This window comes from Sebastes umbrosus, chromosome 21, assembly GCF_015220745.1.
Source record: "Sebastes umbrosus isolate fSebUmb1 chromosome 21, fSebUmb1.pri, whole genome shotgun sequence".
In the NCBI taxonomy this organism is placed as follows: domain Eukaryota; kingdom Metazoa; phylum Chordata; class Actinopteri; order Perciformes; family Sebastidae; genus Sebastes; species Sebastes umbrosus.
In genome coordinates, this window is record NC_051289.1 from 8,047,170 (window position 1) to 8,073,771 (window position 26,602).

Here is a 26,602-nt window from a genome sequence, read left to right on the forward strand (position 1 = left end):
CATTTTAGTTATGCCGCAGGAAAAATAAAGACAGAATAATGCACTTATTTCAGTTGTCATTTATGGAAGGGAAACAGTCAGCCAAATACAAGTTGATAGACAGCTTTATTTAAAAAGTTTATATTATAAAATGTAAAAATTCAGCTAAACCTGATCACATGGATTGCAAAGACTTATCCCTTTGAGCTTCCGACGTGCTGCCACTTCATATCTTTACATGACAGGAAAAAAACACTTTACAAACTATTAGAATTTTTTCTTCTCATTAGAGATGTGTATATTTGGCAATACTGGAAGTTCACAACAAAGAAGAGTGGATAGTTATTGCTTTGGTTTGTTTAAAATGTGGTTTATACTGGAGAGTTGAGACATGCAGCACGGTGATCTAGCTGACGGAAGAGAAGAGTGGAAAGAATGTTGCTGGTATGGCTCTTTAATCGTCCTTATCCTTGGCACCGTGCTTTAGGATGCGTGTGAACTCCACGTAGTTGAAGTTGCTTTTCTTGTCGATGGGGGCCTCTCTGAAGAGCTCGTCCACCTCCTCATCTGTAAACCGGTCACCCATTGTTGTGAGCAACTCTCTGAGGTAATCTTCCTGGATGAAACCTGAGGGGAAAATAGTTAAATTAGATAAGAAGGCTAAGACACCTAAGAAAGCCTGAATCAACATCAGAATCATCTCCTGAAGAATTTCCTTTTGCTTGCAATGATAACAGTACCATCTTTGAGAAACTATTTGTCTTAACAAAGCTGGATTGTATATTTAAACACCTTTCAAACACAGCTGCAATTCAAAGTGCTTAAAATAAAAGGTTATGGAAAGTATTTGAACAAAAAAACAATATAAAATGATCTTATTTTAAGGCTCCTTTAAAGGCACTTTCCTCTTTAAAATTTAAGTAATCTTTGTATCCGCAAGAGCTTCACAGCTGAGAGGAAAATGGTATTTTAATACGGCAAAATAGAAAACTTTTCTGTCTATCAAAAGGAAAGAAATTACAACTGTCAGAATGTACCTGTTCCTTCCTCATCGAAGCAAGCAAATGCATTTCTGATCACATCCTCAGGGTCTGTGCCATTGAGCTTCTCCCCAAACATGGTGAGAAACATGGTGAAATTAATGGGTCCAGGAGCTTCCATCATCATGGCCTCCAGGTACTCATCCGTTGGATTTTTCCCTATAAAAAAAAGACACCAGTGTGGTGCACTTAGTCTATAGAGCTTCAACTACAGAAGTGGTTCAAGTACAAGTGACAATAGCAACTGATTAAAATATGTTTGCTTGCAGAACTAGTTTTCAAACAGCAAACAGTGTAGGTACACACCCATATGAAGTGCAAAACTGCTTACAGACATGTTGGTTGAGCTCACCCTGAGGTAAAATCCAACTCTCCTACTCACCCAGTGAGGCCAGCATGTCGTGAAGGTCCTCTTTGTCCACAAACCCATCACGGTTCTGGTCGATCATGTTGAAGGCCTCCTTGAACTCCTGGATCTGAGACTGGTCAAACATGGCGAAGACATTGGAAGTGGCGCGCTGAGGGCGCTTCTTCGTGGTCTTTCCCTTTGCTCTTTTGCTAGACATTTTGACTGTTTTTTACCTGTGGAAATAAATATATACATGTTAGATTATACAACCTGTAGCCAGGCATTATGACAGCTCACTCCTTAAGGAAGACAAGCATTATTAAAGGTCAGTGTAAATAGACAACATCAGTAGGGAGGGAGAAAAAAAGACAATATATAGATAAAACTGATAAGACTGACAAAAGATGACACACAGGGAGACAATCTGATCAAAGGTAACATGATTACGCCGTTACTCAAAATAAGATTTTGTCATTCGTGCCTACTACTCGGTGGCATTTTAATTCTCTGGCAGCGATTCCCCAGCGTGGTGTCCTCTCTGAGCTATAAATGGAAATGTTCCCCATCTTTCTAGGTTGATCAGCTCACCGCCTTTACTAAGGGCAGGAGAATTAGTGATGTGAGGACAGATGCCCTTATCTGGTAATGTCTTGAATGAAGACTTAAACTGTCCTACATTCCCATTTTGATGTTGACAGATGCTAATGTTTTTGCCAGTGAGTGTTGATGGGAAATGGTCTCAACCAGCTTGGAGCTGTGTAGAGCTTTGCTTTGTGTTGAGACACTTAATCAATATGGTGACATAGCTAGATATTATCCAGGAGACTGGTATTTATAAAGGCTCAATCAACATTCAATGATACAATTTTTAATGGTCTGAGTTAAGGTTGCAACTATCTACTGTTATAATTATGAAATGAAACGTCGAAAAAAAAGTCATAGTATAGTATGTCAAAAAAATGTCAGTTAAGTATATCGTAAAAAAAAGTCATAGTATGTCGAAAAAAGTCATAGTATATCGAAAAAAAAAAGAAGTCACAGTGTGGTATGTAGAAAAAACAAATAATAGTATAGTATGTCAAATAAAAGTTATAGCAGTTTGTCAAAAAAGTCATAGTGTAGTATGCCGAAAAAAAAGTCAGTTTAGTATGTTGAAAATCATAAAGAAAGTTATAGTATAGTATGTGTCGATTACTTTAATGCTTAATCATTCAATGTATAAACTGTCCATCATAAGCTGCTTCCTTTGTTACTACAGCAAAAAAAAAACATGCAATTTACAATGAAAATAAAAGCAGCAAATTCTAACAGGAGATGCTGACAACATGATACAACTGTCCTTTTAGCAGTAAAAAAATATATATATACATGTATTTATAGCTTCAAAACACAAATTATCAGGTTTAAATTGCCATCAAAATATTGACAGACGTGTTCACAATTTTTTTCTTGCATTTTAGTGACATTTACTTTTGTTTGTTTGTATGTTTGTTTGTTTGTTTGTTATGATCTCAGCTGACTCTTCCTACACATCACTCTTTTAATTACTTAGCTATAGTTTCTCCTCTGTGTTATTTATTAGTATGATTTTGTAAAGCGTACTTGGGTTTCTGAAAGGCGCTATATAAGTCCAATTTATTATTATTATTATTGTGCTGTGCAAACCGCAACGTAAAAATCAATAGTTAACTTCAAACAAAACCAGTCATGTTAATTTGTTTTAGGACTTTAACACAACTCCTCCTGGTGCATTATTACGAGAATAAAGTCATAACTTTACGAGGAAAAAAGAAAATAACGAATAAAATTACTTTCTTTAAAATATTATGACTTTATTCTCACAATACTACAACTTTTTTCTCTTAAACCTAGGACTTTATTCTCATAATATTATGACTTTATTCTCGTAATTTTATGAGAATAAAGTCATAATATTATGACTTTATTCTCGTAATATTACGACATTTTTTCTAATAATATTACAACTTTTTTTTCATAATATTACAACTTTTTTTCTCATTATATCATGACTTTTTCTCGTAAACTTCTGACTTTATTTTAATAATATTACGACTTTTTTCTCGCTTTATTAAGTACGTACTCAGTCTGCGGCCTAGCTTGAGCTCCATTAAACAAGTATGCACACAGCTGTTAGCTCACTACAAACACCAAGCAGCCAGAGAAGTTACCCACATACAGGTAACGTTATATGTTTGATGTTATTAAGCTCACAACTTGCTTTACAAGTCTACACCACTCATTAATCAGCGACATGTTTAGCTATTAGCAACGAAGCTAACAGTGTTTTCAATGCAATCAAACACGCAGAAATGACACGTTTACTTTACTATGACTTTAACATTACCACCAGCTGTGTCTTATCCTGATAACAAAGCATTCATAATGTAGTTAACTGTGTTGTATAGTAATATAAAGTCAAAACAGACAGTTTTACCTGACAACAAGCAGATAGTTGTGTGTTAGCTCGATGCTGCTCTTCTCTCAACCACCGCCCTTCACTTCCTGATGTTGCCTTCCATGCAGAACAAACCAACTGAGGAAAATAGGTGTGGCGTATCAAGTATAACATTATAATTACTCAATTTAAAAACAATTTATTAGTTTTTTCGGTTTGAATATTTTATTGAAGTACATCTTACTGAATTTTAATTTGAAAATAAATCCTAATGTTTGATTATTAGAGATAGAATATTTAATAATGTGCCTTTATACCCCCGGGTGGAGTAAATGTAACTTCCACAAACACTCCCTTTGCCTGCGTTGACATTCCTAGATATGCCCTTTTAAGGGAAGAAAGACACATCGTCGTCCTTTGTGCAATTAGGCAAAGAAAGAGATCTTGAATAGATAAATAAATAAATTAATTAATTAATTAATTAATAAAATGGGCGTTATTATCAATAAAGCAAACATATCAGGATTATTATTGTTATTTATTTTTTTTTGGTTATGGATAAATTATGTCAATCAGATGCATATAATTATATATTATATATATCATGTATATTATTATTATTATTATTATTATATATTATATTATGTATATTATATTATGAATATTATATTAATATATGTATAATATATATATATTAATATAGTAGTATATATTAATATAATATACATAATATATAATGATATATTAAATAATATATTATATATTATATTAATATATATTAATATTATATATTATATATATTATATTAATATATATTAATATATATATATATTAATATAATAATACATATTAATATAATATACATAATATATAATATAATATATATTATTATATTATTATATTATAATTGTAATATAACTTATTATTTTGAATGGAGCTTCCCAGCAAAAAGCATTTCACATGATTGTACATGTATAACTGGCGTGACAATAAACATCTTGAATCTTGAATCTTGAAAACTTGAATAATAGTTGTCACTTAAATATTCCCCATTGAGTTGATAGTGTTGATCTGACTCAAATATTTTCATGATTATATGTATCACAGCTGGGTGCTATTTATGCTCTTTTGTAGCATTGTGGTAGTTGCCTGTTTATGTTGTTTGTATTGCTATAAAAATATTTGCATGCTGCTTTTCCGACTAGTTTTCTCTTGTAAAAACACATTTTAACCTCAATGAGATATTAACCTGATTAAGTAAAGTGAAAGAAAATAAAAAATAAATTTAAGTTCACATACGTAGACCAAAACAATAAAGGGAAAAATGTTGATAGAATGGATAATAATAGATATATGACTGCCAGCGTTGGTCAGACAACAGTTGGTACCACCGGTCATGGCTACAGGCCTATAGGGAGGCTTAGTGCTGCAGGATGCTCAACTGTTGACTCACAGGTTAAACACGCCACGCTGTCTTTTCTTTGTCCAGTTGTCATATCACTTTCAAAGTTGATAATAAAATGGTTGAACATGTGCCATGAGTCACTCATAGTTATACTGTATGTTGTAACCAGACAAGCCACCAGTCTAGAGCTGTATAGTCCTAAAAAAATCCTCGTTAATGATAGTTACAATGGCAGTTGAATGATTAAAAAAATACATTTAAATAACTTAAAATGTTGTAATATGTGATTTTATGTATGATCATTGTATTGTGCATTTTAAAAAAAAAATCTTAAAAGCCAAACCAGGGACAAGGTCTGCAAATTAGCTATGGCTAGATGTCCTATATACATTGCATCGGTTGCACTTTAATTAAGTGTAACAATGCCTACATGTAACAAATAAATAAACTACAGATCTCACTGATGGTTGTCTGGTCTTTCATAATTATTTATTTATTTATTTATTTATTTATTTATTTATTCATTTGACAGGGTCAATACATGTAGGCATTGTTACATTTAAATAAAGTGCAACCGATGTAATGTATGTAAGACTTTTAGTCGTATATTTGCAGACTGTGTCCCTGAAATGAAACAAACTAAACACAGTGGTTATTATTATGTTGTATTAGTAAAGGACACACAGATAAGCTATAATTTAACTCAAAGTGCCGCAGACAGCACAGAAAAATACATTTTTATCACTGGGAAGGGATTACTCGTGGATGTCTATCAATTTGGAACATCTAGACATTAAATATTTCATTTATGAGTCTTATTAATTTGATTTCAAACTTTTCCAGTTGATCTCTATCTCTATTTATTCATGAAAGTCCTGCTGAGTCAAATTTACACTAAATAACTAAGTTTGAGCTTGCATTGTAGGTTTAGTGTCAGCTTAAACCACTAGAGTGTGCTAGCTTCACATAAAATCTTACCTTTTCTCAGTGAATTTATAGACAGTTTCTTGAGGTCATTAATAGTTTGTCTCAACATGTTACCTTATCCGGTGTGAGAGCTCATTTAAGTTGTTCATGTCTAGAACTGTTATCTTAAACATCCATGTGGCTCCACTGTGTGGGAGCCATACTAAAAAGAGCATAAAAATACCACTAATAGATCCCATGAGACGTCCATACAGTTGGAATTTCCTGGACAGCTGAACCCAGTGACATGGTGCTAACATGAATGTCATTACAAACATATTCACTTGGACAACAAGCAGGGAATGAACAAAATATTAGAAACACCTTTTTTAATATAATACCGTTTAATACAACGTCATCACCAGCTGCTCTATGGCCTCAGAATGAATGAAGTGTCAACAAAACTGAACATTATAGGTTTTACAGTTGCAGGGTGATTGTATTGAATTCAATTTATTTTTATATAGTTTTAAATCATAACAGAAGTTACCTAGAGACGTGTTTCATATACAGCAGGTCTAGACCATACTCTATACTTTAGAGACCCATCATGAAAACCCACCATGAGCAAGCATTCACCTTTTAACGGGTAGAAACTTTGGGCAGAACCAGGCTCTGGGTGGACGGCCAGTGGGGTTGAGAGAAAGAGAGAGACAAAGATGCACAGCAACAACAATAATGGCACAACTGCTAATAATAATAATAGAAATAGGAATAATAACAATATTAAAGGGACTGTTTGAAAGAATCAGAAATGCTTGTTAACAGCATTGTGGCCGTTAAGTCAACGAAAGTCAGCGTCGGGGTCGCGCTTGTGCTCGCTCTACATAGACATGAACGAGCATCACCTAAAACAGTGAGGCGACACACGTCAGCTAAAACCACAATATCACTCATATTCACCTGCTTGGCAGTAATGTTAACTGACCAGACGGAGGTCTCTCCATGAATCACTGCTGATCCTAGTGTTGGCTTTTCCTGCTTCAGCCTCCCGACCGCAGTCGGAGGGAACAGGAGAACAGGAGAGACTCCGGAGTTTTGGTCGGAGACGATAATGTTTCTCGCTGCGGAGCACCGTCACTTCACAAGACACGGAAAACCTCTGTTGGTCTTGAGGAGCTGCAGCATTTATTTCTGCAGAAACGTCCACTGTACATTCACTAGATATTCTCAGAGCTAAACTAACTCTTCTGCAGTGTGTAGTGTGCGCGCATGCACGTGAGGTGGAGCGAGCTGAGTGAAGGCAAGCAGGGAGAGGAGCAGAGTACAGCAGAGACTCCGGCCCTGCAGACCAAAGCTACGGTCTCCCCGCATCCTCCGACCGCGGCCAACACTGTTTTGCAAGACGGGCTTCACTAGACATAACTTTGCGGTTTTGGTGCTTCCGTGTAGTTTGTGTTGGAGTCTGAGTCTGAACAGCGTAACCACACGCGAGTGCGCATGGGACACCGACCAGGATTGATTTATACGTGTAAGAAGTTACAATCAGTACCTTTAATGCTCAATTATGCAAAAAAAATAACGGAGTAAAAATACTATCATCTGTATAATAGAAGAAGATATTGTCCCAGATAACGGAAACACATTTGCCTTTCTTGCCAAGAGTTAGATGAGAAAATTGATACCACTCTAAAATACAAGAGTGGTATAAATTTTCTCATCTAACTTTCCACAAGAAAGTGATTAATGTAATTCCCAAAATGTCGAACTGTTCCTTTAAGTAAAATATCATTTAAATGCACTTGAATTACAGCACTAAATGCTTAGTAGTCAACTGGACACTCCAGCCACTGATTATAACAAGGTGATGATTAGTTAACTGTCTCGCCTCTTAATTAATAACAGCAGTTCAAAGCAGTCGTCATGCTGACAAATGATTTAGTGGCTTGTGACATATTATATTACACTTGTAGAATACATCCCCCATATTCATTAGAGAGCATTTACTGGTATGACTTTGCTTACTGTATTGTATTGTTGTCCTCAGTGTTTATGGGTTTACACTTCAGATTGCTGCCATAACATTTTAGGTATGCTGCCGTGCTGACTGCTGTGTCATGTGGAACAGTGGTGGGTGAGGGCCAAAAAGGATGAGTGTCCAACAACAAAGGTCTCAGAGGTGTTCACTGACATGATATGTTTGCTTTGGAAACTTACTAGGTATTTGTGTTGCAGTCAATTCCCAGAACATCTGTGGCAGGGGTCTGCAACCTGCCTCTTTAGCTCCTCTCCAGCGTCTCCCTGTGGATTTATAAAAATGGAAATGAATAACTGTTTTTTGTTTACATTTTCATTTTTATTTATCATTGTTGTAGGTCTATGGTACGACGGAGTTATTTTCTTTTTTTCTCGTAAAGTTATGACTTTATTCTTGTAATATTACGACTTTTTTTCTCATTAAGTTATGACTTTATTCTTGTAATATTACAACTTTTTTTCTCATAAAGTTATAACTTTATTTTCGGAATATTACGACATTTTTTTTCTCGGAAAGTTATTATTTTATTCTCGTAATGTTACGACTTTTTTCTCGTAATATTAAGACTTTATTCTGGAAATCTCAGATGTTTTTTCCCTCAATGTGGCCCTAATACTGCGTAGTACATTTACACTTTGGCCCTCACTGCATTAGACTTATATACTATATACTTAGACTATAAACTGTGTTACCTTCATCACAATGCTCAAATGTTTTGCGGCTCCAGACAGATTCTTTGTTTTTTATTTGCCTAAAATGGCTCTTTTGATAGTAAAGGTTGCTGACCCCTGATCTGTGGTCACCAAGTTAAATCTGCCCGCCAAATGGCCTCTAACAAACGTAATTTAAACAGGATAACTTTTGTAAATTCATGTTTATGAGTCATACTGACATCAAGAATTTTTCTTTTAGTAGCTGTTTATGAGCAGAGGGGACATTTGTGTACTTCAACAGACGAGAGTGAGACGATAGAGAGAGTGACAAAGAGACAGTAACTGGCATTTGTTGCATGTGAAGCAAGTAACAATAACATACAGTAGCTAAAGTTAGAAACAGTCACAGCTGAGAGTGCTGCGGTAAATAGTCAAGACAAAAGCGGCTGGAGAGATTAACCAGGGATGATGTACTATATATATATATATATACAGTATATAAATTAGGGCTGTCAAATTTAATGCAATAATATCACTTTAACACAAATTCGCTTTAACATCACTAATTTCTTTAACACATTAATAAGGAGGCTAAGTAACGCTCCAAACTTACTCTAAATTTTAGTGAGGAAAAATGTCATGGCCATTTTCAAAGGGGTCCCTTGACCTCTGACCTCCAGATATGTGAATGAAAACGGATTCTTTGGGTACCCACGAGTCTCCCCTTTACAGACATGCCCACTTTATGATAATCACATGTAGTTTAGGGCAAGTCACAGTCAGGTCAGCACACTGACACACTGACAGCTGTTGAGTTTGCCATGTTATGATTTGAGCATATTGTTTATGCTATATGTAGTACCTGTGAGGGTTTCTGGATAATATTTGTCATTGTTTTGTGTTGTTAATTGATTTCCAATAATAAATATATACATACATTTGCATAAAGCAAGCATATTTGTCTACTCCTATGTTGATAAGAGTATTAAATACTTGACAAATCTCCCTTTGAGGTACATTTTGAACAGATAGAAAATGTGTGATTTATTGCGATAAAGTATGTAGGTTTTGTCATATTCATAACTAGTCAACTTACTTCTGTAGAATATAAGAAAATAACAAACAAACAAGCAAAAGTATAAAAATACTTGAAAAATATGTACATTCACTAATTAATACAGTAGGTAATAAGCTGGATAAATGAGGCAAAAATAGTATAAAAAAATTAAAGAATATAGTAAAAAAAATCCCAAAGTAATCCTGTGTTTACCTGCATATCAGGCAGTAACGCTCATCGGCAGAGACCTGCACCCATAAATGTGTCGCCCTACGGGAGCTGACTGGCCCCCCACACTCTGCTCTCAGCTATATTTATCTCCACCCTCACCATAAAAGGCTGCGACTGCTGCTGGGACACTCTGGCAAGGGCCAATATTATTTTGGTTGTGTAGAAACTGCAGCCCTGTATGCACCTACCTGTAGGTTTGCTGGGATATCGAGCTTTAAGTGTGGAGTTGGATCATCTTTTCCTTTAAAGCTTGGAGTTTAAGGCATTTTGTCCAGGGTAAGTGGCAGCAGTTGTGCAGGGATAAGATGTGATAAGCCGGGTTGTAGTTGTTGCATTATGTCAAAGCATGCTGAGAAAGTGCCTGGATCTTATATTGTGTCTTGAATTTGCAATTTCATGATGGTTAAAAGTCTTTTCCCTGTAATTTTCTTTTTTCATTAAGAAAGTATTGTGCAGATTTTGGCTTGAAAATGTTTAATATATTGGCATCACAGCTGATTTTTTTCCATCTTGAGAGCTAGATTAACTATCCATGTTCAACTATAAAGAACATGTTGAGGTAAATGAAAGCGTGGCAAGCTTGTTAACGCAGCCAATTATTGGTTTCAAAGTCATGATGAACCTACAGTATATCATAACAGTCAATCAACCTGCTCTTGAACACTAACTAACCGCACAGACAGACAGATAGGCAGCAGGAAACTCAGAAACTTGTGGGCTCGTACCGGGAGCGGCCTGCAGCATGTCTGGATCTATACCATTCTACCAGAAGCACCATCGCCACTATGACCGTGACTACCGTAGCAGGGAGACGAGGTCTAAACTGAGCCAGTACCAGACCAGCAGCAGATATACTGCTGGCAGCAGCACCTCCTCCGCTGCCACCGCCACCAGCAGGAGTAGGGGGTAAGGAGGAGGAGGAAGAGGATCACACCTTCATCAATCTACTTCTTTGTCACAGGAAAGCTCCCTTTAACACCATCATCCAACCCAACTGATCAAGTTCACCTCCATCACCCCTTGTTGGATCACTTCCCTGTCACCACCTTGGGATCATCTTTCCTGCTTTCTGCCATATTGACACCAAAGTAACCATCCTTCCCTCCTCTGAGTCCTCTTTGATCACACACACATGAGGATCTTTGGTCTTTAAACTGGTTAAAAACACATCTGACTCCTGCATGAAGCTCTTTGCATGTAAGAGATGCCCTGTTTGCTTTTCTGCATGCTGACAAACTCTTACCTATAACACACCTATTCCTAAAAAATGATTATTAGAAGTATGTTTTTGGAGTTTTCATCTAGTGTTTTGCTCCGTTCAGAGAACACCCCTTTGTTAGATAAGCTGTAAGGAAATGCACTGTTATATAATGGCTGAGTTATAGTATATGGCATAGACTGAAATAGATTCTTGACCTGTGCATACCATGCTGGAGGGAAAGTAACAAGTGACTGTGTGTCTATCTTTAAAATCTGATAGCATTTATATTTATTATGTTTTGGAAAGTTATTGGCTTCCGGTTATTTCTGATAGACATAAGGAGAGTTGTTGTTGGTTTTCGGTTAGGTTTATTGGTTTGTTTGTCTGTTTGTCAGCAGGATTACGGAAAAACGACCAGCCCAATTTTCATAAAATTTGGTGGAATGGTGTAGCTTAGGCCACGGAAGAGCACATTACATTTTAAAGCGGATCTGAATCACGGGATTGGATACACGCATTATTTTTCTCTTATGGAAATGGCCTTGGCGGAGGTCTCAGAGTGCCCTTCTAGTTAATTAGTGGTTGTTTTGTTTTCCAGATTTATGCAGCCCCTGTTGAATGGATTGGTCAACTCTCCAGTGTTTCTAATAGAGAATATACAGTGCTTTAGATGAGTTTTTGTCAGTGTATGTGTCTATTGTTAAATGTTTGAGTAATACATTAATAAAGAAGCTCTAATTTTACAAGGAAATTAGTTTTAAAAAATAAACAAAAATAAAAGTGATGGCACTGTCAAGTAGTTTGGTTTAATAGCTGATTCACATCTGTGATAATGTGGATTCTTTGTCACTAGAAAGGTTGCTTTTTCTTTTTTATCTCAGGAATAATTCAGTTCATGAAGATCCTGTCTTTTACAGTGCCTGGCAGATCTTTAATTACAGTGGCCTGGAGAGTGTGAACAGGTCAGAGGGTTTAGGTTTACTAACACCATCTGATCTTTGCCATTACGCTCATGAGGCTGGGCAGCCCACCGGTCACCAAATCTGTGCTGAGGAGAGGAGGATTAGGATGTGATGATGATTTAACAGTCAGTGTGGTTGTGATAATGCTGCATTTATATAGACATGGACATTGGATTTGTTATATTAAATAACCTTTACTGGATTTCAGTAATGAAACCGAAGCTCATTTTAATGGGAGTTGTGGCAGAACTGATCCTGGAAAGTCAAGCGGGTGTAAATGGTCAGAGCTAAATGGACAGAGACCCAGATAGATGCAAAGAGAAACCAGGGCAGTTGCCCCGTCACCCTTCTTGCCCTGCCTCCTTATCAGGTTCATGTTATCTCATACCCTGAGCTCCCACCCCCCCAACTCTCAGAGTGCTGCAGATAGTGTTGCCACAGACAAACTGTGTGGCGTCTGACATAAAATCTAAAATATTTTTTCTCGTAATACTAGGGCTGTCAACGTTAACGCGATAATAACGCGCTAACGCCAAATCACCACTTATTTCTTTAATGCATTAACGCTATCGATCTTTCAGAGGTTGTAGTGGGCCCATTTTTAAATTATTACTTTCATCATACAAAACTAAAAAACCTGAGAAAACCATGTCATACTAGCTTGTCGCGAAGGAGGCTAAATAACGCTACGAAGTTACGCTCAATTTTGGCGAGGAAAAACTGTCATGGCCTTTGTCAAATGGGTCCCTTAACCTCTGACCTCAAGATATGTGAATGAAAATGGGTTCTATGGGTACCCACGAGTCTCCCCTTTACAGACATGCCCACTTTATGATAATCACATGCAGTTTGGGGAAAATTATAGTCAAGTCAACAAACTAACATACTGACAGCTGTTGTTGCCTGTTAGGTTATGATTTGAGCATATTTGTTTTTGCTAAATGCAGTACCTGAGAGAGTTTCTGGACAATATTTATCATTGTTTTGTGTTGTTAATTGATTTCCAATAATAAATATATACATACATTTGCATAAAGCAAGCATATTTGCCCAGTCACATGTTGATAAGAGTATTCAATATTTCAAAAATCTCCCTTTAAGGTACATTTTGAACAGATAAAAAATGTGCGATTAATTTGCGTTTAAGCGCGTTTGACAGCCCTACCTATTACTCCATTTGTCATCCCTTCCCTCAAGAAAGCAAATATAGTGGGATAATTAGATTGGGGTCTGTTAGTGATTGAATAATTACATCAGTGGTGCTCATATTGTCTTTCATATCAGATGAACTTTGTTGACTGTGAAAATGTAATTATTGTGGAGGTGTAAGATTAATCCAAACTAAACCACCTACCTACATTACTACACTTCCCACTGACCCTTCATCTACAACTCATCCACCCTGATCTTAGGTTCATCCCCACATGTTGATGTTATGTTATTAGCTATCTGGCTGTGAGCCAGGCTGATGGTATTCATATATGTCCCAGACTTAACGTGTCTTCACATTATGGGCTGGAGGCAAGCAGACTGAGCCCCCTACCCAAGAGAGCCAAGCCAACTTACTTGGCTGTGGATAAAGAGAACCAAATCATCGGCTATGTAGTGCCTATCTTCAGGGGCAGGTAATGAACTCTTCCCACCATATAAAACTGAAACTCCCAAGAATGTTGTGCAACATCTTTTTTCAGTTTTAATGATATGCCTTACTCCCCACATCCCCGGCTCTGCTCTACAAACTCCTAGTGAAGACTTTGCTACAGGATATTCGCATACAGAGGAAGGAAGGGTGAGGGACACTGCTTCATACATGGCCAACAGGGATTTGTTCACCAGTGGCCTGGAGATGGAGAGGTCAGAGCAGACCACCAGGAGGGAGAACATGCGCGAGTCGGCCAATCGCATCTCTCTGAACAAAAGGGTCAGTGGGGGAACTCTACATGTAGCTGTTTTGAGCCGTACAGGAAGCCATCGACTTTTACAACGACATGGATAACTGCTTATTATTTTTACATCAGTGACATGATTGTGACATATCAGTATCCAGTTTAGACCTCCGGGTATGTTCTGATGTGTATTAGCTAACTATTATCCTTCATGACATCACTGATTTTTTTTTCATACCCATGACATCACTGTAGACAATTTTCCCATCATGACGTCACAGCAACACGTTCTCATCCCATCTCGTCACATACTGACGCTTTGTCAGACCCCTATGCGTCCCTTTTCGATCGCAGTGGACACGTGCTAAACATTGTGAATTAAACAAAAAAACGTACTTAGGTTTAGGCAACAAAACCACTTAGTTCGGTTTTAGGAAAATCATCATGGTTGGGCTCAAAATTACTATGTTTGTAATAGCTAGTTCTAATTGCATGGTTATTCTTCAGCTGCTCAAAGACACAAGCTAAGAGGCTCGCCGATGCGAGCTGATGACTTGCAGACACATTCCCGATATCTAGCATGCTACATGAGGGGGCGAGACATGGGTTGTGGGGAAACCTGAGGGAGGACGGGTCGCCTGTAACAATAGGAACTTACTGTATGTGTTACATTTGCAACACGGAGAAAAGTTGTTGTTGCACTTAGAGGATATAAATAGTAAAAAGGAGTGAGGAAACCGATGGAAACAGGTTATTTTGTAAACACGTGCCAACAACAACAACAACGGCAATGTGTCTCGCGTATGGTATCTTTTCTTACTTGTGACACCACAGTGATTTAAACTTAACATTAGGCTACATAACACAGTCATGTCATCTGCATAGTCACATTACTGAGTATAATTAATAGCAGTACTGCTTAGGAGCATCAAGTGGCTGTGGCTCAGTGGTTGTTACTGCCACTCCTTACACAAGGAAGTTATTAATGTCCCACGGCGATTAAGTGAAGTAGTACCAGACCATTCATCGAGCATCATAAAAGCCAGAGTGACCCCCTCACTGTATTTATCTGTCTCCACTCTGCCAGAGTTACTTACTACTAAGCGACAAATTCCTCATGAGATCGTGTTTCTTGAGACACAGGGAAGCAGTGTCCCAATGGTGTTGTCATATTATGTGTTGAGTTGCACAACTAGAGATGAGGCCTCAACTCCCCCTAGCTATTCATAGGACATAATGAACAGCACACACCCATAGCACGTGTCATGTTTAAAAGTGCAAACATCTCGCATGTGCGGAACAAATAAATATATGTTGGGATCTTGCTCATTTTGTGTTTGTAAAAGCTTTGTTTTTGCTTCATGCATTGTGAATTCCTGGTGAAATTAAGTTTATGGTTGGCAAAAGTACAATTGTCCTGATTGATTTAATGCTTAAGGACTGTTCTGTTTATAGATCCATGAACACGGGGAACACTTTAAGCGTATGAACGAAGACAGCCTGATGCATCCTCCAGAGTTTGTGATTAAACCGCGCTCCCACACCGTGTGGGAGAAGCAATGTGTGCGGCTGCATTGCACTGTCAGCGGCTGGCCTGATCCAAGGATCGTCTGGTAGGTCACATCACCTGTAACATGACCTCAAATCTGTCCTTTCTTTCCCCTCAACATCCTGCAGAACTTCATGACTTTATTATTTTCCTCCTGATTCTGTTTCATCCTTTTCAAGTTCTTTCTGTTTCCTCTGGTCTGTCCTCTATCATGTTTTCTGCCTCCCACTACAAGGTACAAAAACAATGTGCCAATTGACCCTCTTGCCCATGCTGGCAAGTATATACTCGACAGCAGATACAGCATGCACTCACTGGAGATTAACAGGTAGGTGTAGCTTCTCCTGTCCACAGTTCTCAAAATACATTATTCTCAAAAAGCTACTCAAACATCTTGTGCCATAGTTGTAAATGTAAATCCAGAGGAAACATTGTGGAAAGTCCTATAATTTGCAGACAACTTAGCTTGTGTAGAGTTCTTTATCTTATGTTAGCTTGGCTTGTTATGAGCTCTTTTCTTTGTCAGGCTTTAGCCAGAAAAATTGCAGTTCAGGCCCTTTCACTTGAGTTTAAGTTTAAGTTTAAGATTATTCCCCTTGATAACAGACCACAGACTGTAGAAAAGCATGGCCATTGTGTTCTTTTGACTTTTAATTTGGGTTTACTGATGTCTGCCATCTTTAGCACTTAGTTTAGCTGTCTGGGGTAGGTAGTTAACATTTTTGTAGCCGTCCCCGAATTCAAGTGCAGTCACCAAAAGTTTATTTATGTTTTACAGGAAAAGAAAAGAGAAAGATTTTACCAAATTACCAACACACACACACACACACACACACAATGAGTGAATTAAAGTTCCCATGAAGTTAAAACAGATGTTTACGTTGTTTTATCACATGTATTGCGCTGGTCGTCACCTGTAGGCTACGCCAATAACTGGCCCAACAATGACAAAAATGTCATTTTGTAGGTATTCTTAATGGTATTTTAGAGTTTGTCATTTCCAGGAAACGATGAAAAATGTTGATGACTTGGGGATGTAGACTAATTTTGCATCCAATCATGAACAGATAATGATTTAGACACAAGCCTACCATTGGGATGCATCAACTCCATCATGGGGTTGAGCCTGCGTCTCTCCTTCACCAGAAGAACTGCCGGCTTCCTATTTGTTGGATTTCGGCTCGCCATGTATGGCGTCACTCCAAAAACGACTTCTTCATAGTCATCTTCTTCCTCCATTTCATCCCTGTCCGATTCATCTGTCAATCTGAATTTTTGGCGGGGGGACAAAGTGCATATTCAGCATTATTGGCTTCTGTAAACGCCAATTAATATCTGCGACAAATCCCTACTGTTTTTACATGAAACATGTAATATGCAGAATCAAATAGCGCTATCGTCATTTCATGGGAACTTTAAGTGATACATTATTTAAATAATTAAAGTTTTTTTCTACTCATATGACACCTTACTTTCATTGGCTTCATCTTTCAGTCATGATTGGACCCAGTGGGAAGAACCAAAGCTTCAGTTTTTATGTGTGGCATGGTGATGTTGATATATGCCTTTGTCCCTGCTTAACTTGCCCAAACAGACAGACTGTGAGCCAGAGAAGAGTCACACTGTTTCCCAGGCTGCCAGAGATAACAAAGAGCACGTCTAAACATAGCTACGACCGTTTCAACAAGCAGCCAGTACTCACAAGGAGGAACATATGAGATTATCTTTATCACGATTTAGCAGAATATGTCAGCTGTAGTTACTTTCATGTACAGCGACCCACACCACCTGGTGCACATGACATCACCAGTGGTGTCTATTTATTGCCAGAGTATTCCTGGCCAGGAGACATGAAACGCTTTACGGTCGGCGGTCACATACTTGGTGTTATTTACATGGTTGAGAGGGCTGAGGCTGAGGTTGAGGTTGAGGAGGGGGAAGGGCACTGTACACATGAATCCTTTAGAGAGAGAATGTGCATATCATGGACATTGATCACCTGATGCTCTCCTCTTTCAGATGTGATTTTGATGACACGGCGCAGTATCGCGTCTCTGCCATGAACTCCAAGGGAGAGCTGTCTGCATTTGCCTCCGTCGTTGTTAAAAGTAGGTTTCACCAAGTCCTAAAACCATCACACGCCCAATGCTGTCGACATGAACAAGCTTTCAAAAATGTTTTGTTGTGGTCACAAAATTATTTTAAATCACAAAAAAGTAGTCCTACTATCAGTGAGTAAAGTTTCCAAATATAGTTTTAAAGGTTTTCTTGACAATACCTTTTCATTAAATGCAACGGGTTTCAAAAGTAGGAATCAAATGTACTTTAAGTTGCAAGTGTCATAATAATTAGAGGTCCACTATGTGAAACGTGCCACCTATAATTTAAGTTGTAGGGATGTGATTTCTCATATGATTTTGACATCTCGTCAGTATAATACTGTGTGTGCGTGTTGTATGTATTAATAGCAACTGTTGCTATTTTCCACAGGGTTTAAAGGTGAAATTGATGAGTCCCTGCCATCACCCAGACGTAAGTGTGAATTTATTGCGTATTTGTTTTTGATTTTTTACTGTATTGTGGAATTAAAGCCGCGTTCATTCATTTATGGCCACCAGGGGGCAGAAGAACAAGCTGAAAGACACGGCCTTGACATATTTTCGTCTTGTTAAGTTGATGCCAACGTTAGCTGTTGTGGCTATAGCCTCATTCAAGCCATATATTGTCCTTTATTTGTTTGTTGAGGTAGTAGTGTTTGTAGTACATTATTGGGTGTTGAGAAGGGGATTGTCCATTGTTATACTGAAACACCAATAGTCCGAAAAATTTCCCATTAGACCGAAAAAGCCCAGTTGTTGTACAGTCCGTTACCCCAAAAACAAACGGCCATTGTTCCAAGGCCCCAAAAATACACACTCACCATGCAACAAACAGAAGCACATGGCTAATCATTATGCAGAATGACAGCGATCAGTTGGAACAAAGGATTTCATTGGTCAAACATATTTCTGCAGGTGGAAATCCGCTGCAATTGAGGTCCGTCCAAATATTTTTCACCCGCATGAATTTTCTGCAGGGGTCTGGAAGCATTCATAAAACCCCACTAAATCATTTTTTATAAATTTCCATGCAAATTTTTTGGACGATAATCCGTACTTGGTGAGAAACAGCTTTTATGCATCCAGCAGACACAGAGCAACATTTGCATTCATTTGGAGTTATATTTCTAGCCACCTGAATATTCATTAATTCATTCTCATTATAGCTCAGTTTTGGTCTCCACCAACTCTTGAGAAAAATATTCATGTATTTAGCTGCAAGATGTTGGATTCTTTTCACCAGCTGAGCTAGTTGCTAACTTTGTCTATCTGCTGTTTGGTGCTGTGCATGTACTGAACAGCTGCTTTATTGCTGAAAACATTTGCCCTCTATCTGCTGCTGGACGAAACGTTAATGAGACTGAACAGCAAATACTCTGGCTATAAAACCAAAATAATGAGCTGAAAGAGGCTAAAAGGCTACGCAAAGCAAAATAATGTGTGTAATAATGCTCTGTGGGTTTGTGTTAAAGTTAAAAATAATGCAGCTTTAATGTTAGCATTAATTCAATATTATTAACATGACTTATGCTGGGTTATGGCTAACTGCTCTGACCTGCAGGGATGGGTGGGATGTGGTGGGTTTGGGGCTGTGAAGACGGGTGGGCGCTACTGCACTAACAACTTTTCTGTTTCCTTGTTGCTGCGGCGACAATGCAGGGGCCAGTACTGAAGGTAACAGGGCCGCTGGAGTCTGGTTTGAAAACGTTTTGGTGAACTTGGTGTTTCCACTGACTACGTGTCCATGCATGACCCCTCTTGTCTGTGTAGATATTTAGAGTTCACGGTGTTCTCCATAAGCACTTCAAATGGAAAAATCTACTGATTTTTCAGGTTGTCATTAGGTAGACGGAGTGTGCTGCTGTGAGAAGACGCATCTGCATTAAATGAGAGAAAATTGTGTTGCCATTAATTAATATAGCCTTAGAAGCAGAATTTATTTATTTAGTATGTTAATTTTAGAGCTCATTATTTAATCCTACATATATTGTAAATCTTTTAAATGATCACACAATAAAGATCCTAATTGTATTTTCAACTAATTCACCAACTGAAATCACTGAATATTGAGTGTTTTTTCATTTCAACCATGCCTCTGTTGTGCTTCACTGTTCAATGCATGATAACGATGATTACGAATTATTCTTTGAGCATTGTACTGTTTGTTTCAGAGTCACTCTTTTGGTCTGTATTTGTTTGTCGTCCTTTATTTTTTACACATGTGATACACGTCCTCTTCTCCACCTTCTTCTGTCTGGCTGGAAAGTTTTGATCAGATTATTGTTTTTTCTGTGGGTATGATTGTTGATGTGATAATGTTCTGTCTCTTTCACAGTGTTTTGTTCTTCCACTTGATTTGAACACAGTATTCTTTTTCCACTCGTTATGTGTGTGCAAAGAGTTTGCATAATGAATGCCAGTCCTAGCTCTGACTCTGCTGTCTCATGCTTTGTCTGCAGATGGCCCAGTGTCCGAGTATGGCATCAACTTCAAGACTCACATTGTTGATAACTTCAGTGTGTCATTTGGAAGAGAGGGTGAGACCATGAGTCTGGGATGTACGGTCATCATTTACCCTGCCCTGCACCGCTACCAGCCAGAGATCCAGTGGTACAGAGACGGTAAGTCTTCAAACTGGGGATTCTTGCAGATTAAGCAACTCCAAACCTGATGCCTGTATAAATATCACTGGGATGAGATGTCAACAGTGGTGGAAGAAGTATTCAGATCATTTAGTAAAAGTAGCAATACTACAATGTAAAAGTCCTGCATTCAAGTAGAAAAGTATCAGCATCAAAATATACTTAAAGTACCCAAAGTAAAGTACTCATATGCAGAATGGCCCAAAACAGAATTATTATATTATGTTATTGGATTATAAATATTGATGCATTAATGTGTTCATCGCTGCATGCAGGGTTCGCTTGTGAATTCCCCCTGTGGATCAATAAAGTCTTATCTTTGTCCATAATAATCCGTCATAATTCATTCGTTGATTATAGTGTTATTTATCTGAAAGGTAACTAAAGGTAGGCTAAAGGCGACTAAAGGTACTTAGAAATTAATGTAGTGGAGTAAAAAGTATAATATTTCCATCTGAATTCCAGTGAAGTAGAAGTACGTCACAGAAAATGGAAATACTCAAGTGCCTCAAAATAGTACTTAAGTAAATGTACTTAGTTGCTTTCCACTACTAGATTTCAAATTCATTATTTATCTGATCTGAATACGTCATTATGCATTATTTTGGTTGGAATACCTGCATACCTAAAAGTATAAAATGAGTATAGTTATTTTGTTATTTTTGCTTGATATATATTGGTTTTATGAAGAAGGATGATATTCGTATTGCATGTTATTCAGCCACCCTCCATCTTTTTTCTCCCAGATGTTCTGCTGTCTCCTTCTAAATGGAACGACATGACCTGGAGTGGAGATCGAGCCACGCTGACGCTCACACACCTCAACAAAGAGGACGAGGGGCTCTACACCCTGCGAGTCACCACCAAGTCTGGATATGAAACCTACTCAGCCTACGTCTTTGTCAGAGGTCGGTACACCTTCCCTAACGTGTCATTAAAACGTGAGATGAGTCTAAACTGCTCACTAGATGATGGATTATAATCTAGTTTGTGTAAAGATGGCTGCTGATTTATGTATAATGTCTCATTTGGGAGATTTGTTTTTATGTTGTGTACTGTATAGTTTTGGTTTTAGTTATAGTTTTGTACTCTATATATTTAGGAACACTATGAATATGCCCCAAATCAGCCGTTACTTTCCTAAATATCATGTCCAAATCTTGCTCCAATGTTGCCTCCAAGTCTGACGGTACATGTCCACGGGATCCGTCCTTTCCACGCTTCCCATTCATTGTCTATATAAGCAGCCGTGCAATGCATTGTGGTAGCGTAGCATTGCATTTTCAGTGACGGACTGTCACGTTGGTTGCTCCTCATTTGCATAAAGTTGAGGTCTAGGATGCTTTATTCAAATCAGGGGCGTCCGGCGCGACTCACTGCCTCTGGAAACTCCCGAAAAACTTTTAAACTAACCGATGTAAAATGAAGACGGATACAGCAACTGCGTGGCTTATTTCTCACCTAAAATTTTTCAGAAACACTTTTCAGTGAACTATTTTAGTAATATAAGAGAAAAAAAGTTTCCAAACGAGCCGCCGTGTTGGTTCCGGTTTGAAAGCTGGGAGCAGCAGCCCACCAGTAAAAGCGTTCGTCCATCAAGTGTCCAATGCTGGGAAGGGAAGCGATCCCTCGCATCCAAAAGACGCCCCTGTGGACCCGCAACATAATGCTCCTTCAGAGGACCCAGACTCTGATTCATGGTCATGCTGACCGTCATTCAAACATCAGTACAGCATGTTCTGAACCCTCCCTTCATGCACATTTAGAAAAGATCCTCAAGCCTTTAATTCTACACAATGTTACGTATCTAAAATATCTCTGCACAGACATGTTCCCTGTCATCCGTGACAACACGAGCTAAATGCAACCTGATTCCCCCCCGGCTTTGTTTTTGTTTGAGAATGTCACATCAGATCAAGGTCCAAGTCACAACAGCACGTCCTCTGGCACCGGATGACCACACCGCACATCTAATAGTCAAAGTGAATGTGAGTGACTGGCTTTAATAAAGACGACGCAGCGTGGCAGATCTCTGGCATCTGTTTGAATACAGTGGAAACAGTGGTCAGTGAAGCTTGTCTTTGCTGCCTCTATAGACAATCTGACCTTCAACGCTTCAGCTTCAACACATGTTGAGTATATGAACAAGCTGGAAAATAGACCCAGTTGTTGACTTTGTTACAGCAGGGTTAGTTATTTAGCAGACGCTTTTATCCAAAGTGATTTACAAAAGTACAAGAATCATGCAAATATATCAACTTCATCAAATAAGTACTACAGTTAGAGACAGTAAGATATAGAGGAAGAGTTTGGTGCAGTCTGAACAGATGATGTTTTCAGTCTGCGATGGAAGAGGCCCACTAGAGACCAGGTACACTCTCAATAACAAAACGCTATAGGAGTCTGGCTGCAGTCAGGCTATTCTCAGAGAGCTCAGCTATGGAAAGAGTCTGGCTGTGAGCTCAGATAGATACTGTAAATATCTGCTTCAAGGAGACACAATAGGCTGCCCAGTTTCCTTACTGCTCGTTGGGAGCAAACATACTCGCTCTTGAGATTTTAGGCTATTTTGATTCCATAACATGTCTTCTTTCAGACTAGTGGAAAGAAAACATCCAAAATACACATTTTGGGTGTTTATTTTACTACTTTGTCTGCTTGAGTCTGTAGATTTCTACTAAATTCTCCAAAAGTTAGCATTAGATAATACCTCATTTGCATATTTAAACATGACATTTTAGAAAACAAATAAAAGTAATATATCATTTAAAGGCGCTTTTGATAACATTGATAACATTCAGCCAATGTTGCATTCTTCCTCCCCCGTTCCATTGCATTCACTTCACAACAAGTCGTTGCCAGACACCTACTGTCAATCTCAGCCATTTATCCTTTTTTTCCACACTAACCGACGATTTCACATCTATAAAGGCTGTTTTCTCAATATTTTCTGATTTATGGAGTGATACAAAGTCTGTAAAAACCTTTTACTCTAATCTGTTAACAAAATGAAACAATAATTTTGAACCTGACTTTATGCAATGTTCAGATTTATGTTCTGGAAATGTATGCAAATTAGCACATATTTGATAAGATAATGCCTCATTTGCATATTTAAAGATAACATTTCAGAAAATTTGTTGAAATTGCCTTAGTGTATGTAGGTTTCATGGTGGTATCTATCAGTTAAATGTTTACTCTGTAGTGTCTCCCCTTTTGAAAAGTCAATTTTTTTTACCTGAATCATAATTTTGTTGATGGTTAATGGTTATATAATACAGGCTGCATGTAGCCAGTTAACCCTTAATGATGCAACTGTTAGGTGGCCTGGCTTTACCTCTAATATCTTTAAGAGTCACCTCTCTTATCCCCTTTCACTCCGGGGTGGGCTACAGCTAATTCTGTCCTCCTGCAGCTGATTGCTCTCAGCTTGTGTTTGACTTGAGGACCAGAAACATTCCTGGCATCGAGCCCTGTTGCTACACAGTTCAGCACAGGGCACTGCACACTTTAAAATCACCAGTAGAATCAATTCATTGGAGACAAATCTTTGGCTCAAAGGTGAATAAATGTGAATGTGTAGGACAGAGACAGTGTGCATACTGACAGTCCTGATGTTGTTGTTGTTTCTGTTTGTGTTAGATGCTGAAGCTGAGGTTGAAAGTGCTCCCGGTGCCCCTCTGGATGTGCGCTGCCTGGATGCCAACAAGGATTACATCATTGTCAACTGGAAGCAGCCAGCTGTCGATGGCGGCGACTCCATCTTGGGCTACTTTGTGGACAGGTCAGTCAATATGTTGCTGCTAAAAATGTCCATCAATTGTCTCACAGTGGTCGTCTGGATGAAATAATGGGAGAAAGGATGGGAGAATCACAATTTTAAAGTTATTGTCTGTGACATTTTGCTTTTCCTCTGTTGGTGGCACTCGTAAAGGAATAGTTCAAGTGTTTTGAAGTGGAGTTGTATGACGTCCATAGTCAGTGTATTACCTACAATAGATGGCGGTTGCCATGCCCCCAGTTTGGAGAAGAAGACAGGAATTACCACACAGAAGCAAAGCGATGTACTGCTGTAGACGGGGCCGGCAGCAAAACATAGACACCTAAAAGAAAGGCCCACTTACATTGATACCAGTTTAAGTGTACGCTATATTTAGAATATTTTCACTGATATACTTTGCCGTAAGACAGCCATTTCCAACGGGAAACTGAAGCCGTTGTATCCATCTATGCTCTTGCCAAAGCCACCAGACTCCACTGAAAAAAACTGTAATTTTACCTCGCAGAACACGGGGGTTACTGGTCTACCACTACATCGATCAGTTAGTTTGTTTGTGCTATTGTGTGGCTTTGGTGAATCCGAACTAACCAAAGTCACGCAAAAGAGTACCAACTACAGAACTTCTTATCAATTAAAAATCAGAGGAAACAAGATGATACAGAATTGATTAAGGTGCTCTATAAAAAATCAGGTGTGAAAATAATAGAGCAACAACAGAAGCACTGATTATCAGTAAAGATATTCTTAAAATAAAAACAAAAGCAAGCATGTTACTGACATATTTTTAATAACAACCTAAGTATAATATTGTAATGTGTGTACAGATGTGAGGTTGGAACCAACCACTGGATCCAGTGCAACGACACCCCAGTTAAGTTTGCCCGTTTCCCCGTCACCGGCCTGGTGGAGGGGCGCTCCTTTATGTTCCGTGTGCGTGCCGTCAACAAGAGTGGCATGAGCCGCCCGTCCAGAGTCTCTGAGCCGGTGGCTGCCATGGACCCGGCTGACCGCGCTCGCATGAGAGGTACTGCAGACTTTACTGTATGTCTGGTCAAACACAGCCTACCAGTCTATATCCATGTTTAATTAACTCATAAAAGTGAAATAGTAGAATAAGAGTTAGGGTAATGTATTTGTAGACAAATACATTGATATCAGCAGACAACAGCTCCATAAAACTGAATTTTCTTTTACTGATTCTTTTTGTGCTGAATAGGTGTTTTTCCATGTTTTAAAGGCTTTTCCACTACCACTACCTAAGATAAAATTCTGCTCAGTAACAGTTTATGATTTGAAAATGGACAAATAAAAAAGTGTGAATATCAAAGCAAAATACTGAAATGTTAAAACCTGAAAAACATTTTTCATTGCTGTCAGGTACCTCCGCTCCCTGGACCGGCCAAATCATTGTCACAGAGGAGGAGCCTGCAGGTAGGAAGTCTAATTTTTAATACCTTTTTTATACCAGTTATATCTACGACACCCAGTGACACTGGTGGACTCGGGGGTGTCTCCATGTTCGAACAAACCGCAGCAAAATTGCCTTCTGGGATGCATCTATGGTAGATAAACCATGATAAAGTGCCCTCTAGGGTGCCCTTCCAGTGGAGAAATGTGATAAAGCGCCCTCTTGGGTGCCCTTCCAGTGGAGAAAATGGGATAAAGTGGCCTCTAGGGTGCCCTTCCAGTGGATAAAATGGGATAAAGTGGCCTCTTGGGTGCCCTTCCAGTGGAGAAAACATGATAAAATACCCTCTAGGGTGCTCTTCCAGTGGAGAAAACGTGATAAAGTGCCCTCTTGGGTGCCCTTCCAGTGGAGAAAACACAATAAAGTGCCCTCTAGGGTGCCCTTCCAGTGGAGAAAACTTTATGTGTGCTGGAGTCCGCCACTGACCGGTGACATGAAGGTAATTTACCTGCTGCACAGCTGATGTGTTCAGGGACCTAATTTTTTATCTTTTGACCATCAGAGGGCATTGTTCCCGGCAGACCTCTTGAGCTGCAGGTGACAGAGGCAACCAAGAACTATGTGGTGCTGAGCTGGAAGCCGCCTGGAGAGAAAGGCCTTGAGGGAGTCATGTACTACGTGGAAAAGGTAAATTATTTAACAACATGTTCTTACTTGTTACCTGTTAAAGGACAAATCCACACTAACACCTTGTATCCTCGTTTGTCAGTGTGTCTCGGGCACAGACAGCTGGCAGAGGGTGAACACGGAGATCCCAGTCAAGTCTCCTCGTTTTGCGCTATTTGATCTCGCCGAGGGGAAATCCTACAGCTTCCGCGTCCGCTGCTGCAACTCTGCCGGTGTTGGCGAGCCATCTAACCCAACGGAGGCCACCACCGTCGGCGACAAGCTCGGTCAGGAAAACAAACAAACATACCTGCATCATAATGGCAGCAATGTC

General features: G+C 38.8%; 2 protein-coding genes and 1 long non-coding RNA gene across 8 annotated transcripts in view; 2 read left to right on the forward strand and 1 right to left on the reverse strand.

The window, feature by feature from the left end:
• Window positions 1-43: 43 nt before the first annotated feature.
• Window positions 44-11,748, reverse strand: myl12.1 (myosin, light chain 12, genome duplicate 1). 3 transcript variants are annotated; one of them, XM_037756203.1, is made up of 4 exons: window positions 11,738-11,748; window positions 1,402-1,601; window positions 1,017-1,178; window positions 44-606 (listed from the first exon to the last, which is right to left on the reverse strand). In XM_037756203.1, exons 2-4 carry the CDS (start codon window positions 1,583-1,585, stop codon window positions 434-436), a joined length of 519 nt encoding a protein of 172 aa, XP_037612131.1. In that variant the 5' UTR covers window positions 1,586-1,601; window positions 11,738-11,748; the 3' UTR covers window positions 44-433. The 3 variants fall into 3 exon arrangements, with proteins under 3 accessions (XP_037612131.1, XP_037612130.1, XP_037612128.1); XM_037756202.1 differs by lacking the exon at window positions 11,738-11,748 and adding an exon at window positions 3,824-3,918; XM_037756200.1 differs by lacking the exon at window positions 11,738-11,748 and adding an exon at window positions 3,820-3,877 and having other exon boundaries at window positions 1,402-1,599.
• LOC119480171 lies at window positions 2,297-2,637 on the forward strand. Its single transcript, XR_005204850.1, has 3 exons — window positions 2,297-2,338; window positions 2,401-2,402; window positions 2,491-2,637. It is a non-coding gene; the product is annotated as an uncharacterized LOC119480171 (long non-coding RNA).
• myom1b (myomesin 1b) overlaps window positions 10,194-26,602 on the forward strand; it is a 38,028-nt gene continuing 21,619 nt past the window's right edge. For 2 of the 4 annotated variants that reach the window (XM_037756196.1, XM_037756197.1), the window contains exons 1-14: window positions 10,802-10,980; window positions 13,728-13,862; window positions 13,984-14,158; window positions 15,579-15,736; window positions 15,908-16,000; window positions 17,692-17,780; window positions 18,163-18,204; window positions 20,231-20,392; window positions 21,160-21,321; window positions 24,056-24,197; window positions 25,019-25,218; window positions 25,572-25,625; window positions 26,165-26,289; window positions 26,372-26,555. In XM_037756196.1, coding sequence (XP_037612124.1) covers window positions 10,817-10,980; window positions 13,728-13,862; window positions 13,984-14,158; window positions 15,579-15,736; window positions 15,908-16,000; window positions 17,692-17,780; window positions 18,163-18,204; window positions 20,231-20,392; window positions 21,160-21,321; window positions 24,056-24,197; window positions 25,019-25,218; window positions 25,572-25,625; window positions 26,165-26,289; window positions 26,372-26,555 — 1,885 coding nt within the window. In that variant the 5' untranslated portion in view covers window positions 10,802-10,816. Of the gene's footprint in view, window positions 10,351-10,801; window positions 10,981-13,727; window positions 13,863-13,983; window positions 14,159-15,578; window positions 15,737-15,907; window positions 16,001-17,691; window positions 17,781-18,162; window positions 18,205-20,230; window positions 20,393-21,159; window positions 21,322-24,055; window positions 24,198-25,018; window positions 25,219-25,571; window positions 25,626-26,164; window positions 26,290-26,371; window positions 26,556-26,602 lie in introns of those variants that run through there. The other 2 variants (XM_037756198.1, XM_037756199.1) reach the window with 2 other exon arrangements.

Bases quoted from the DNA above. Each gene is read 5' to 3' on its own strand.
- myl12.1 (XM_037756203.1), bottom strand. From the start codon at position 1,585: ATGTCTAGCAAAAGAGCAAAGGGAAAGACCACGAAGAAGCGCCCTCAG. The intron at 1,179-1,401 runs GTGAGTAGGAGA...TTTTTTTTATAG, and splicing joins CGACATGCTGGCCTCACTGG to GGAAAAATCCAACGGATGAG. The intron at 607-1,016 runs GTACATTCTGAC...TTTTCCCCTCAG, and splicing joins CTTCGATGAGGAAGGAACAG to GTTTCATCCAGGAAGATTAC.